Genomic DNA, 16,416 nt, shown 5'->3' with positions numbered 1-16,416 from the left:
ATAAAAGGCTGATCAATTTAGTGTTCTATTGACATGGACGTGCAAAACAAGACCTTTTTTTTATATTAAATTTGAAATGGGTCTATTTCGGTATATGAAACTTAGAAAAACTCCCTTACTAGGTGCCTGACCCCGGACGCAAACCCAAAACAATCGGGCTAAATCTCCTTTTCAAGTTATCCGTTCTATGCATCCATCCAACCTGGACTCCGGTATCCTTGCCGGATCCAAACTCGAGAAACGATCGGATATTCTGATGCAACGTATTATCGCTATTGGTTGACTTGATCGTGAATTCGTGATACCGCAGTAAGACGATTCTGTCGCGGCGAAAGAGGCTAAAATATCAGATCTTGCCTTGGTGGGAGGAGAGAGTAATGGGGGCGACGCAATCCTCCCCCGCTGAGACTTCCATCCATCAATTCGCCGTGAAAGTAAAGCAATTCTTCCCCGGATTTCTTAATTCTTTTTCCAGATTCATATGAGTCTCTTTTAGGTCTTCTCCTTTTGTTTTTGAGATTTTACTATTGCTTTTGGTGTCCTGTGGCAGGATACAAGCGGTAAGGAAGTTGATCTGGGAATATACAAGGGAAAGGTTCTTCTGGTTGTTAATGTTGCTTCTAAATGGTATTATTCCTTCTGTCTTGCTATTGTCTTTTCCTCCCTTTATAGATTTACCTTATACTATTGTAAATTGTCTAATATTGTCTGCGATGATTATTGTCTTTTGGTTTCCTGCTTAATTTCCCGTAGATTCCTTCGAGTTCTTTGCGCTTAAATTTACGTAATTGGCAGTAAAAGCTTTCGACTATCGTAAAAAATATGCTTAGGGACCTAGATTAGATATCAGTGAAGAGATGAAGAATAACATTTATCATCTTTCCTCTTAGAAACTCAGTTGGTCTATCAAGATATGCCACACAGAAACTAAAATTTGACGACCTAATAAATGACAAGATATCTTGTGGAACTAACGTGAAGACTAGCTAAATAATAAGGTGACATTTTGTTTCTTTTTCTCTGACAATCTTGACTGCCTAATATTTTAAGAGACAATTATGAACAATACAAGGTAGATGTGGTGTTTAGTGTCTTTTCAGTTCACCTTAGATAAGTTTTCCAAGGATAAATGATATTCAAAAGATTGTAGTGTTAATGTTACTTGTGATATTCTGAAACTTTATGAAAGGCAGAAATTTAAGTATCTCTTCTTTCCTAACATTTCTTTTTCTTCTTCTGTGGAATTTTGTAACAGTGGGTTTACAGATAGAAACTACACTGAACTGACAGAACTCTACAACAAGTACAAGGGCAAAGGTTAGCAATATGTTCTTCTCTGGCTTCCTCTATGATTCCAATATATGGATATGCCAATGTCGTTTGTGTTTACTGTTTGATAGTTTCTTTCTAATGATGGTAACTATTTGAGATGCACATAGCATTATCACAATGACATAGAGGTACTGTGAGCATGATGTTTATGAGTCAGATTGTTATCAACTTATCACCAAGTTTTCATAAGAGCAACAGAACAATAAGTTGTCTCCTTTTTCAATCTGTGAAATTACATAAATGCGGCATATCTTCATAAATGGGGATATCTACCTTATTTCTAAATATGACGCAATATACTACTTGCTATTGAATTAATTAACATTAAATAAGCAATTGCCAACTAATTCTTTCACTCTTCCCTTATCTTGGTCTATCAAAGAAGATGCTTGCAATGTCTACTTATGTTGGAAGAAAACGAGGATAAATGATTAGGCGATTAATGACTCAAATTAGTGTGGAAGATTATTTTTTCAAGGTATAATACCAATCATCTTAGGCATGAATAATTGGTTGACTTTTAAAGAAGCACCTTCCTTTTTGCTTGTGTTTATCAAGTGATTCTTCCATAAGGGTCACTTACAATGATATACAACTTGTAAAGGAAAACAAGAGGAATCCCCTAGAAAGGATATGTGGAATATCTAGGGAAAGGGATAATGATTTAAGCTATGATTACAAACCATACATCAAAGATTTAAAGGTAAAATACTTATTTATTGATTGAGTTCTATGAAGCACCGACACCTTTGTTTGGGTGAGCTGTCCGTGTCAGACACATGATAATGATTTAAGCTATGATTACAAACCATACATCCAAGATTTAAAGGTAAAATACTTATTTATTGATTGAGTTCTATGAAGCACCGACCCCTTTGTTTGGGTGAGCTGTCCGTGTTAGACACGTGTCGGACACTGACATGTTGGCGACATGGCTCCAAAACTTATTGGACACATCGCGAAGTATCCGTTGTCAAAAAAATAAAATAAAATCTATTTTAGACACATCGGGACATGCCGATAAGACATGCCACATCATTTTTTTTCTAAAATTTTAAAATACCCGATCCAATAGCCCGTTAAAATAAAACCTAAAAACCCTACCTACGTATTCTTCTCTTCCGAGTTCTTGCCTTTGATGACTCGATGACACAGTGTGATTGGCAACGGAGAGCTACGCTAGCCGACGATGCATGACTGGAGATGAGTCAATGACGTGTGATCTCCCCCTTCCGGTACCTCTATATGTCTATGTAGAAGATGATGAGTCTTCTCTGTTGGCCTATGAATTGAATGATCCTTCAACCTTCATTTGATGGAGATGGCCACTTAGTTTTGTTGGAAAGGGAATGCTTCTTCCCCTCTAGTCTGCGGGTGCTAAGACACAAGCCTTGTATGTGGCCAATGGTTTTTTTCCCCTATATTGTGTGGGTGCTAAGATAGGTCTCACTGAGTTTTTTTTTTTTTTTTCGTTTTCTTCCCCAATTTCTTTGATCATTTTCTTTTACTATTGACATGTGGCCAATGGGTTTTTTCTTGTCTTGATGAATGGATTTTGGTCTTCTACCACTTGTATTAGGACACCTGTTTAAAACAGTGATAGGAATTTGAAAAATAGCGACACTTGTTAGTCTAAACCAGTGAAAGAAATTTAAAAAATTGACACTTATTAGTATAAAACAGTGACACTTGTTAATTGATATATGTGTATTTTACACCATTAGATTACAAAATTTTGTTTTAGATTTATCAATAATTATATTTATATAGTATTTACTTATTTATTTATTTTAGAGATTATTCTCTTTTCATCTCCTGAACTATCACCTATTTTCACAATGACCCATTGAATTTATTTTGATACACACTGACCCTCTAAACTATAAAAAATACCTCAGCCCCCTAACGTCGTTGACAAAATTAATAAATTGACCAAATTACCACTCCACTTATAATAATGGAATAATTAAGTGGCTTAACTAATATTAAATATTTTATTTTTTTTAAATTTCTTCATTGTCTTCGGCCCTAATCCCATTTCTAAACACATTCCTCTCCTCTCCAAGCACATCCATCTCGTCGACAACCCACGATAGCAAGGCTTGAAGCACGATAGGGGGCAGCCAGCCGCGGCCTGTTGGTGAAGGGGGTCCCTGTGGGGGATGAGGTCGAGCTCGGTGCTGTGGGCCTCACTGTGCATGAACTCAAAGTGGACGCAGACGCGGCCTCGATGTTGGTAGAGGTGGAGGTGATTTGGGGGCCGATGGCGGAGGTTAGGAGAAGGTAACAAGGAGACCCTTGGCCTTCTCCTTGTTTCCTCAGCAAAGGGTGTATCGTCACCGTCGCTCATGTTCTTCCCTTCTCTGCCTTCTCATGCGGGAGCCGATGAGGTTGGTGGAGATGGGACTTGGAGGTTGACAACGACAAGGAGGAGGTCTTGCCTTTAGCCTGGTGGCAGATCAGGTCAGCGAAGGCTGGGGGCCTGCGGCTAATGAGGTCGAGCCTGGTGAGGAGGATAAGGGGCCTCCGGGTGGTGATGTTGGCCTTCATGGTTTTGCTTGCGATGGCCATCGGGTCTTAGAGAAGTGGGTGGATCTATCTCGCCTTAATCGGCTGAAGACGGCGGCGGAGTTGCCAAAGCTGTGCCGATCCAAGATCCAACTCCAGTGAGGTCCTCGACGGAGTTGAAGTCAAAGAGGATGCAGATCTTGCTTATGATCTTGGAGCTATGGAAGATGAGCACGGTGGATCCAAGCTCGAGCACGTCGCTCCCAACCGACAGTGGGCTGCGGAGGAGGCGACGGTGGTCGATGCCGTGAAGGCGGTAGCTCTGGCAGTGGACTGTGGAGGAGGCGACGACGGCGTTGGGCTATGTCAGTGGGTTAGGTAAGAATAAGTGATAGCAGCTATGGAGGGAAAGGATGAGGAGGGGTATTTTTGTCGACCTAAAATTTTCTCATGACTTACATGTGACTTGCACATGTATGAGGGGTAAAATTGTCACGTGATTACCACATGACATCTTTTGGATGTTTTTAATAATTTAAGGGGGTTATTATGTACCCAAAAAAATTTTAGGGGGTCATTGTGTAAATGTGTGATAGTTCAGAGGGTGAAAAGGAAATTATCTCTTTATTCTATCATGTTCTATGTCGTGTTCATGTCTTATTTTTTAAAAAATTGCCATGTCATCGTGTCTGTATTGTGTCATGTCCGTGTTTGTGCTTCACCGATTGAGTTGCATCTTAATCTTTGAATGACCACAAAAACAAAAGAATGACTTTGCCATGAAATGGACTCAGGTAGCAGCATTATCAGAGCTACTAAAATTTGAACTGCTTATGCAAACAATATCTAAAAACACTATATGGGCAAGAATGTCACCTTGACTCTATATACAGTAAGGTTTTGACTAATTAAAGAAATGTGCCTATTGTTGTGATTGCTAACACCTTGCCTAGATGTGGTCAAACAGCAGGACCATTTATGGAAAGATTCTTTAGAATCAAATGTCAATCAAACATTCTAGACCTCATTGAGGAAAGAATCATGATGATACTCTAGGAATGAGTAGAAAAATGAAGAGTAAATCAATATACTATACAACCAATCCTAGAAAAATATACATGAAATTAGAACACTTAATAAAAAAGACATGGGTGAAACATAGCTAAAACAAGACATGCTCTTTATTAGCGAGACAAATGAAATGGCTTTTCTAAGTGTGTTGGGAAATGGTTCTCCTCTCATATAAGTAGTAGATTGTGTGATAGAATGTTACTTGCATGAAAGTTATTGGCAAGAACTGAACGCTCACATGGTAATTATTGACCACTTCCGACAACTTGGTACTCATGACTCCGTAACAATGTTCACCATTGCAAGATAAAGTCCATTTCTCCATTGGGATCTCGTCAAGCCATTTCATCACATTTTGATGCAACATCCCGTGACATCTGAAAGTCAAAACCTTTAAACTTGATTTCCAAAACATAAAGTAAACAAAATTTTTAAAAGTAGTATTGCCAAAGTTCTTTTTGAAGTTACTAACATATAGTGCACACAATGCGGTGACAACAACCATTGGCTTCTTCTAAACAATCCTTTCGTCATTGATAGTTGCTATGATCTTGTTATGGCAATTTATCATGCCAAAACCTTTTCTTTCGCACGATAAGAATTTGCAAACTTGCAAAGTTCCTTTGTAATAATTAAAGTCCCCTTATATTTATCTTATATATGTATGCTATCGATACTTATTATAGCCTTATAGGACTATTGTGTTCGATGCCATGAATTGATGCTCCCAATGATGAAAGAATATGCTTGAACTACTTTATACCTATGACATTTATTTGAATTTTTGTTCTTCACTTCCATTAGAATTCAATAGTTACTGGTGCAACCACCAAATAGCTCTGCAATAGTTTCTTGTTTTGTCTCTTGTCCTTCGGAATGCTAGCTAAAAATGCTACAAGTTGGTAATCTGCTCTTGCAAAGTAATTTTTATGGCTAGATTAGTTTCCACTATCTCCTTTATATCGATAATAATATCCAATTGACTATCCGATACTTTCCATACTCACCATTTCAATATCAGATACTGTATCGAATAGGATACATACACATCAAATACTTTGGGATATGTATTGGATACTTCCTTAAAGTGTCTATCATTTTAAAAATAAAATTACTGTTTGGATACTTCTCAGATATTTAATAGATACATGTTGGATGCTTTTGAGATTATATCAGTATGACTTTCTTGCTATTGTGTTGCTAGCAACCATGATTACCAAGATCGGCCTATCCTGAGCTCGATCCAAACTCTCTCTTTCACTCTTTCATTTTGCTCTCTTTCTCTCTTTCACTTTTTTCTTTATCTTTTTCTCTCTGGTGAACTCCGGCGACACAGATCTAACTCCGATGAACTTCGGTATATAAATTTTTAATTTATTTCTTTGATTCTCTTTTAGTTTTTTTTTCATTTTTTCCACTCTTTTTTTTTTCCTTCTTTACTGTACCAAAGTTTTTCTTTCTTTTGTTTGGTTTTCTTTCATTCGCTCTCTCTTTCTAATATCTTCTTTTCTGTTTTCATTGCACCATACTTTTTCTTTCTTTATTTTCTTATTTTTTGTCATTTCTTTCTAAATATTTAGAAATTTTCTATATTTTTAAACAATGAAGCACGGACACGGACACGGACACGGACACGGACACGGACACGGACACGGACATGGACACGACACGATACGGACACGGCGACACGGCAAATTTTGAAAATATAGGACACGGGCACGGCATAGGACACGGCGAAATAAATAAATAAATAAATAAAATAAAAAATTGATACATCTAAAGTAAAAATTTGCAATCTAATAGTGTTAAATACATACATCAAACTATAAGAACTAAAAAGTATCATTCAAAGAACTAAGAAGTACACATCAAGCTGTAAGAACTAATTTAAAGATAATAACAAAATTGAAAGACATTCAAAAGCGTACAAAATTCTAAAAAGATATCAGATTATTATTACAAGCCCCAAAAGTGTAAAACATGTCCTACTGTTCATGTAACTGAGTTCCACAAAAGTTTAAAAATTAGCAATCGTTACAAAATAACAACATAAGGTAGATCATTCATCTTCAACTGCCTCATTGCCTTCATCAACAAACATTATAGTCTCCAAATCCGGTTCATCAATTGAGAGATCAGCAAACTCTAACATTCCTACACCATTAAAGGAATCATAAGAATCTCCTCCAACATCCCACATCTTGGTCTCCTCTCTCAAATAATCTGGAGACCTCCTTGATAGAAGGCGAAGATTAGTATGCACATATACTAAATCTTCAGCTCTTTGTGGAGTTATCTTGTTCCTTTTCAATGAATGGATGAAAGAATAAGTGCTCTAGTTCCTCTCACAATCTGAAGAAGAGCAAGGTTGCCCAAGTAACTTAAGTGCTAAATTCTGAAGAATAGGAGCAGAAGCACCATGAGCAACCCACCACATGTTTGGATCAAACTCATTTTTATCTGCTATTGAATCATACTTAGCAAAACTTTTGGTTGATGTAGAGAAACTAGTATACTCTTGGTATGCCATTTTTCGTTCTTCTGCATTTGGAAATAACCTTTTTAAGCATTTGTTTCTCATATTAGAAATTTCCAAATCCTTATGCGGTGGTACATGATTTGGATCCTCTTGAATCCATGATGAGCTATAATACCTATTAACATAATCATATAATTAGTAAACAATAGTAAACAATAGCAATGAAAGAACAGTAAAATTTTTAATCATAAGAAAGAGGACTATAGAAATTAAATTAACATTGGATTTAAAGAATGTGCTAAGCAATGTAATAGTGTATTGCTTTTGTCCCATCTATCCACTAGGATCTTGTGCACTACTGAATAAAAAATAGATTCCTCGCCTTCTTTCTTATTTTCATGCATAAATATGACTGTCTTCACCTTTTCAATCATTGTATCCCACATTTCATATATCAAATGTAAGCATGATTTATCTGTGTCTGCAACCCGTAGCATATTGTATATAGGCTCTGTGAAAGCAAGTATATATTCAATTTTATCCCACCAAATGTCATCAAGGACTTTATCTTTGACAAACTGTGCTTTGCCAATATCATCTTCCTTATAAGAACTCCATTTATACTGATTACCATTGATTGAAGACCCTTCTTGATCTTTCTAATTCTTTTCAACATTATAATCACTGAAGCAAAGCGAGTCTCCGCAATAGCAAGCAATTTTAAGTTGACAAATTCATTAAAAATAGGCAACCTCATTGAATGCTGCATGATGAAATTTTTTATGCACATTACATCCCCTGCAATTACTGAAATCCAGCTACACTCATCAAACACAATCTCATTTGCCTCAGTGTTTTTTGCTGCACATATGTTCTTCAAAGCTAGGTTGAGAGTGTGAACTACACATGAAGTCCAAAAAATATGAGAAAACCTTGCTTCAAGAAGCATCCCTGCTGCCTTACAAACAGGTGCATTATCTGTAACCACTTGGACTACATTATGAGGTCCAACCTCTTCAATGATTTTAATGATCAAATTAGAGATAAAAAATTTGTCTTTATATTCTCCTTCACAATTCACAGCTCTCAAGAACATAGGCCCCACTCTCAGTCACCGCTAAAAAATTTATAAGCGGTCTCCTCTGTGCATCAGTCCAACCATCACATACAATACTCAGCCTTTCTCTCCCCATGTGCTTCTAATAGGGTTTAACAACATTTCAATATTTGCTCGCTCTTGTTGAAGTAGTGTAGTTCTCAACATATTGTAGCCAGGGGGCACAAATCCAGAAATATTATTATTTGCTGCAAATTGAAAGGCTCTAAAATAGTAAGGGTTTCTTACCAGATGAAAAGGCAACCCAGCTGAATAAAACATTCTTGCAATCTCACAATATAATTGATTGCGAGCACCATAATTAAATGACTTCTCAATAGGTGTCATTCCTGTTGCTCTTTTTTTTCTTGATGTTCCTCCCATATCAAAACCTACACCCCCAACTGAGCTACTAGAAGATGCCGCTTGTCCAAATTTTGGCAAAGGAATTTGTTTAGGCATCGAATTTTTAATTCTCAACTCGGCAATATCAACAACCCTTTTCATTTCCATAACATGTTCACTACTCACTTTTGGACAACCTCTAATTCCATGCCCACTAATTTTCAGCAAATGAGCCTTTACTCTATAATATGATCCCTTGTAGACTTGTTGACAATAATTGCATCTAAAATTATGATTTCCTCCACCTTCTCCCAATTTCTCCATCTTAGTAACATATCTCCACAAGGGAGCATTATCATCCACAGAAATGCAGTATTTTGACTAGAATCAGAATTATTTTCAGTATTCATTTTTCTTCAACCGTAATAAAACTACATTAGTAAAGAGATATGTATTAGCAGATTAACAATTTAATAGACAGAGATTAAAGAAGCTTTAATATAATTTAATAATTTAATAACAGAGACATCGAGAGAGAATGAGAGAGAGAGAGACAGTGAGACAGAGAGAGAATGAGAGAAAGAGAGGGAGGAAGAGAGAGACGGAGAGAGATAATAAGAGAGAGGGAGGGAGGAAGAGACAGAGAGAGAGAGATAGTGTGAGAGTGAGACAGCGAGAGAGAAAGAGACGGAGAGAGAGTGAGACGGCGAGAGAGAGAGAGAGAGAGAGGAAGAGACAGAGAATGAGAGGGAGGGAGGGAGGAAGATACAGGGAGAGAGACAGGGAGGGAGGGAGAGATAGAGAGATAGAGAGAGAGAGAGAGAGAGAGAGAGAGAGAGAGAGAATGTGAGAGAGAGAGGGAGGGAGGAAGATATAGGGAGAGAGAGACAGAGACAGGGAGGGCATGGAAGGAGGGAGGGAGGAAGAGACGGAGAGAGAGAGAGACAGAGATAGAGACAGGGAGAGAGAAGAACTTGCGTCCTCGCCGTGCTCAGCTCGCCGCACTCACTCTGTCGGCCGTCGCACTCGCTTAGCAGCCCGTCGCGCCTCGGATCGTCGCTCGGCAGCTGCTCAAGGGTTTTAGGGCTTCGATCGAATCGAATGATTCCGTCGCTCAATAGTGAAGGTAAGGTTTTATTATCGGGTTTGGATGCGGGTTAATAACATTTAATCGAACCCGACCCGACCCGTTAAACAATACCTAAAATACCGCCCGTGTCCCAACCGTGTCCGATTTTTTTTTTTTCTTTTTGGGAAACTCTCCACACGTGTTCGACGCGTGTCCGTGCTTCAGAGTTTTTAAATAATATTTAGAATCTACATAAATAAAAAATGTCTGATCCAGTCTAGACGATCGATATGGCTGATCTGGTTGATATGTAACATTTTTTTGAAATGCCGATTCCGATCCTGATCTCATTTTTTGAACCTTGTTAGCAACAACATAAGTGACTAATGCATGTTACACCACTATGGTACATCATCAGTATCGTCTCATCTTGATTAGCCTCTAGTTGCTTGTTCGATATCCCCATCAAACATGGAAACCTACTCGTAAAGTTCTCTCATAGCATGTATTAGATTCTTGTTCTTGCTTTGCTACTACTTGTGCATATCAACTCTATCAAAATGATTATCTCCTTTTCCTTGTAGCATCCAAAACATCTTTCTCTTGATGGAGATCTAAAAGAAGACTTACACTTTATCTTTCAATGAGGTTTTAATTGTTAGCAGTTCCAGGAATATAATATATATGAGGAGACAACAATACTAGATAGAATAGTGTTGTGACAAATTAAATAACACTCGCAAATGCACAAATTTATGAAGTAGATCAGCAAGCAAGGTATCGATCCCACGAGGACTTGTTTGAAAATCTTATTTTAACCTAGTTGGAAAATGGGTTTAGGAAATTTATAGAAACAGAAATTTTTTTGTAAATTTTTTTTTAATTAAGTGTGAGAGAAATAAGGTCTTAAAATCCATTTGTACATAATACATTTCTATAGATAACATAAATCTCTTCTTTTTCTACGATTCACCAAGAAATCAATCACCGGTGGATTTAAAGATTATATTTGAATGAACAATTCAATTTTCATAAAAATTAAGTTCTTTCATTTTTGGAAAATATAGAGTAAGAATTTTAGATCATTAGATGTATCCTTTTTAAGAAAAACAATTAATATCTAAATTCTAAACAACAAATTTAAAGTAGAAAAAAGAAGAACCTATTTAGTAATTAAGAACACATAAAAGATTTAAAATAAAAGAAATATGTTTTCAATAAGCTTCATCCTCAACCTTAAGAAAATTAGAAATTCATTTTAGTAGTTGATAACACAATTTGAATAAAAATAAACATGAGATTTAGCACTAAAGAGTTGTAGAATATATTTTTTTAAAAACCATCAAAATCCAAATCCAAAAACAAGAAAATTAGAATAGGAACTTTGCTAACTTACAAAGATTGAAATTTCTTCGAATGTGAGCACTTTATTGTTGCCAATTGAATTGAAATAGTTGTAAGTTTAAATGCTGAAATTTAAACTATAAATCGTCAAAAGAAAAACTTAACAGAAAGTACACCAAAAAAGATATTTTTCTCTAGCTCTTAACCTCTATATTTATAGACTTCTTGGAGCATGAAAATCTGCTCCTAATTTGCTGGAAGTGTACTGTGATTATACTTGAAATCTGCTAGAAATATGCATGCAATATGGTGAAAATTTGTATGAAATATATTAGAAATCTGCTGCATTAGGTGGGTAATTTACTTGGCTGAAATTGTTGCTCAAATAGGAATTTGAAATTTATTTACTGCTGCAATTATTGCTGAAATTTTTGCTGAATTGGAACTAAAAATTTGCTGCATTAGGTGAAGATTCCTTGCTAAAATTATGCAACTTGATAAGGAATTTATAGTTTTGACTTATTGCTGAAAATCTGTTGCTCGATAAAAAAAAGAAGGAATTTTGACTTATTTTGATTTAGATAAGGAAGATAGTGATTAGTGGATCTTGGTTTGACTTAAGCATGACTTGAAAGTTGACCATTTTTAATAATTAAATTAGATTCAATTGATCAAAGGTCTACATATAACTAAAATAAATTTATTAGTTAAAATAAAATATTAACGTTTAATAATTTGGGCATAACAAATATGATAATTATGAATTTAGCAAATACCCCCAAACCTAGATTTTTGCTAGTCCTCGAGCAAAACAGAAGAATGAAGAATTTGGGAAGAAAAAAATAATTCTAACTCACTTTTGCAGGCATCGCGATTGCATTTAGCATATGCAACAAGCCTTTAAGTCCCTAGCTTCCACTAGTGGACGAGTTGTGTCTCGTATGGGTTTGCAGTGAATTTACCCACAAAATTTATTGAGTCAATTAAACAAAACAAAAGAAAGAAAATACAAGACTCAAGTAATTAAAAAAAAAATTGAAAAGAAAACAACAAAATCACCTAAAATTTGCTCCTCATTGATTATATAACAACATTTAGCAAAACCAACCCAGAAATATTGACAATTACATCCACTCAGATCAACAAATCTCAAACTTTGCAGTTACCCTCAAGACCTCATATAAAGAATATACACCAGTAAATATTAGTAAATTTTCACAAAGAGGACATAGCTACAGTTAATCAATCTAAAAAATTTAGGCAAGGTATCCAATTATCTTCTCATTTAGCATTAGTATACACTCTAACCTTATTGAAACTATTCATTCTCCCAAAGTCATAATAGAAAAGCATGCTGCAATTAAACACAAGGAGATAAATCTAGATCTAAATCACACTAGAACACTAGGGTATATATGTATAATATGCTTTATTACGATCTTAATTTTCTCATTAACATAATTTGGAATTTCATGGTTGAGCAATGCTAGTGTTATCTTGCTTTTTAGATGGTTCTTGTAGCGAGGATTCTACTGGTGGATTTAGCCACTAGGTGAGATGAGGCACCCCTCGAACCAAAAAGGCGGTATGCAACTAGCAGCCATGAATTAGAGATGATAACTCTGCCTTTTGGCGCAAACATTTCCTGATCTGAAAATTTATCAGTAGCATATTATACATTTTTGCATTTCAATCAACAACTTGATATATTTATCAGTAGCATATTATACATTCAACCTACATGTGATATGAAAATTTCTCCTGAATAATTAGCATGAAACTCTATGATGATAGATCAAGAATTACTAAGAATACAAGATATTTTATACTGATCCTCGCATTTATTTCATAAACATAATGGTAGGTAACAAGACTACATTCTGAGGATTGCATCACTAAAACACATGTCCCATTAGTTTTTTTTAAAATAAGTGTCTAAAAATAGAATGAAGAAAATAAGATTTATGCTTCGCTTAATCAAAACATCACTTCGTGTTTGATCCTCGCTTTCTAACCAAATTGACTCTGCCAAATACCACTACATATTCTAAGGAGCAAAAACACAAAAAATAGTGAAAAATAAAACATAACTATAAGTAACTGAAAATTAAAGACCAAAAAATAAAAATTAAATAAATAAATAAAATTCCACCCCCAAACTAATTCTCATTGTCCTCAATGTAAGAAAATAAAGCACAAAGAAAAAGATAGAATTTACTTGAGAAGGATAATTTATAATATAAGCTTCCTCCTGTCAAATGCTATACATATAATAATAAAAAGTCAAATAACAATGTACAAAAACAATCTTTAGCAGATATAGAGATTAACCTTGATAATTAGGATCTTCTAGAAGTGCTTCTTCTACTTCTAGGTTGTATAAGCCTTTGACTATTCACTTTATATACCTCATCATTTTTAGGGTTTTCAATCTCTACAGCTCTATAAGGATAGACAGTGCATATAGTAAAAGGGCCTATCGACGTCTCAATTTCCTAGGAAAAAGATCGAATTATAAAGTAGGACTTTCTGACTAAGACTAAATGATTTTCTCAAAATGTGTTTATCATGATATTGTTTCATTTTATCCTTATAGCTTTTAGCACAGTCATAAGCATCATTTCTAATTTCTTCTAACTCATTCAATTGTAATTTCCTATGAGCACTTGCCTTATCAAGATCAAAATTGAGTTGCTTAATCGCCCAATAAGCTCGATGTTCTAACTCTACAGGAAGGTGACAAGCCTTACCAAACACAATTCGATATGGGAACATTCCAATAGGAGTTCTAAATGCAGTCCGATATGCCCACAGTGCATCACTAAGCCTTAACGACCAATCTTTCCTAGTGGGGTCAACCGTCTTCTCCAAAATTCTTTTGATCTCTTTATTAGATATCTCGACCTGGCAGCTAGTTTGGGGGTGATAGGGTGTGACAACCTTATGCAAGGCAGAATATTTAACTGTATGTCTTTTAAAAACTTGATTGCAAAACTGTTTCCCCCCATAGCTTATAATGGCACGCGGCATACCAAAACAAGCAAAAACATTGTCTTTCAAAAACTTGATTACTACTTTGTAATCATTCATTCTACAAGCTATGACTTCAACCTATTTTGAAACATAATCTACAGCAATAAGAATATATTCATAACCAAAAGAATTTGGAAATGGTCCTATGAAATCTATACGCCAGACATCAAAAATTTCAACAATTTAAACCGAATTGAGCAGCATCATGTTTCTCTTTGAAATACTTCCTAGCTTTTGATATCTCTCACAAACTTTGCAATACTCATATACATCACGAAAGATGGAGGGCCAATAAAACACACATTGCAAAATTTTTGCAGCAATCTTTTTAGAGCTAAAATGACCCCTACAGGCTTGATCATGACAAAAGGAGATGATTTTATGAAAATCATCATCAAACACACATCTCCTAATGATTTGATCTGAGCAATTCTTAAACAGGTACTGGTCATCCCAGAAAAAGAACTTGACCTCAGCTAAAAATTTGGACTTATCTTACTTGGTCCAATGCGGAGGCATTTGACCAGTAGCAAGATAGTTGACAATATCAGCATACCATGGTAGCCGAGAAGCACAAATTAGCTGCTCGTCAGGAAAAGATTTAGATATTGGTTTGGATTCATAAGATGATTCTAGGATAAGCGTAGATAAGTGATCTGCGATAATATTTTTAGAATCTTTATTGTCCATAATTTCAAGATCAAGTTCTTGTAGCAACAGAATCTAACGAATTAAATGGGCTTTAGCATCATTTTTAGAGAGAAAATACTTAAGTGCTACATGATCAGAATAGATGTTCTGCTGCGATTATGCTTGAAATCTGCTGAAAATGTGTATGCAATTTAGTGAAAATCTGTGTGAAATATGCTAGAAATCTGTTGCATTAGGTGGGTAATTTGTTTGGCTGGAATTGCTGCTCAAATAGGAATTTGAAATTTATTTATTGCTGCAATTATTGATGAATTGGAGCTGAAAATCTGCTGCATTAATGAAGATTCCTTGTTGAAATTATGCAATTAGATAGAGATTTGATTGCTGAAAATTTATTGCTCGATAAAAAAAAAGAAATTTAACTCATTCTGATTTGGATAAGGAAGTAAGTGATTAGTGGATCTTAGTTTAACTTAAGCATGACTTGAAAATGACACGTAGATTGAGTTGGTTAGTAGTGGCTAAGCTTATATCTAGTTTGAGCCCAAATTTGACCATTTTTAATGATTAAGTGAGATTTAATTGATCAAAGGTCTACATATAACTAAAATACATTAATTAGTTAAAATAAAATATTAACATTTAATAATTTGGGCATAACAAATATGATAATTATGAATTTAACAAATAGCAGCTAGGAATCTATCCAAATTAAAGATGTGGAAGTCAACAAATCAACAATCAGTAATGAGGCTTATCTAACAATGCTTATACTAGGCAATTCATAATAGGAGCTCAACCTCCTTGAGTGCTGTTAATTTGGTATCAGAGGAAAATCATAAGAGAACATAACATTAAAAGTATGTTCCATTTTGTGTGTCCTATAATGGGAGCTATCTTTTGTTTCTTTGTGGCTGTAAGCACCTTCACTATGCATTAAAGAATTACTGAAGTCCATTCTATATAATGAACAGTTGTCTATGGCACAAGTTATTTGAGTGTTTGACACTTCGATGCTTTCCTAATTGCTTTAATCTGAAAGAAGAATAGACTACTGAAATTTTCTCCAAAATTATTGAAGGATAAACTCATTTATTAGTATTTATATGCATGGGAACTATATGAAGGCAAAAGTTTGATGGTCATTCTTGTTATGCGCATTATAGAATTACAATGCAGGCTTGTTAATTGTCAATGTATTGTTGGGAAAATTATTAAACAAGAATTTTTGAACTTTATGATAGTATTTTTCTCTGCTAATTACTGGGAGTCTGGGATTATCTTCTTTTTTTCATTTGAAAGCTAATTAATTTACTTTCTGAAATAACCAGATTTTGAAATTCTAGCATTTCCATGCAATCAGTTCTTGCGACAAGAGCCTGGGACAGACCAGGAGATAAAAGAGTTTGCTTGTACAAGATTCAAGGCTGAGTATCCAATTTTCCAAAAGGTAAAGTCTTGGTAAATGAGGTACTATTGAAGCATGGT

At 35.2% G+C, this 16,416-nt stretch overlaps 1 protein-coding gene and 1 pseudogene across 1 annotated transcript in view; one reads left to right on the top strand and one right to left on the bottom strand.

Annotated features, from left to right (window-relative positions):
* Window positions 1-129: 129 nt before the first annotated feature.
* The window catches only part of LOC140791067 (probable glutathione peroxidase 5), a 34,482-nt gene continuing 18,195 nt past the window's right edge, over window positions 130-16,416 (top strand). The window contains exons 1-4 of the mRNA XM_073141446.1: window positions 130-434; window positions 551-627; window positions 1,256-1,317; window positions 16,260-16,378. Coding sequence (XP_072997547.1) covers window positions 378-434; window positions 551-627; window positions 1,256-1,317; window positions 16,260-16,378 — 315 coding nt within the window. The 5' untranslated portion in view covers window positions 130-377. The remainder of the gene's footprint in view (window positions 435-550; window positions 628-1,255; window positions 1,318-16,259; window positions 16,379-16,416) is intronic.
* LOC140790442 (uncharacterized) lies at window positions 6,971-9,155 on the bottom strand (annotated as a pseudogene).

The sequence above is a fragment of the Typha latifolia genome, chromosome 6 (assembly GCF_019914945.1).
Source record: "Typha latifolia isolate L0001 chromosome 6, TyphaL0001v2, whole genome shotgun sequence".
Taxonomy (NCBI): domain Eukaryota; kingdom Viridiplantae; phylum Streptophyta; class Magnoliopsida; order Poales; family Typhaceae; genus Typha; species Typha latifolia.
This window is presented reverse-complemented; position numbering and strand designations above follow the sequence as displayed.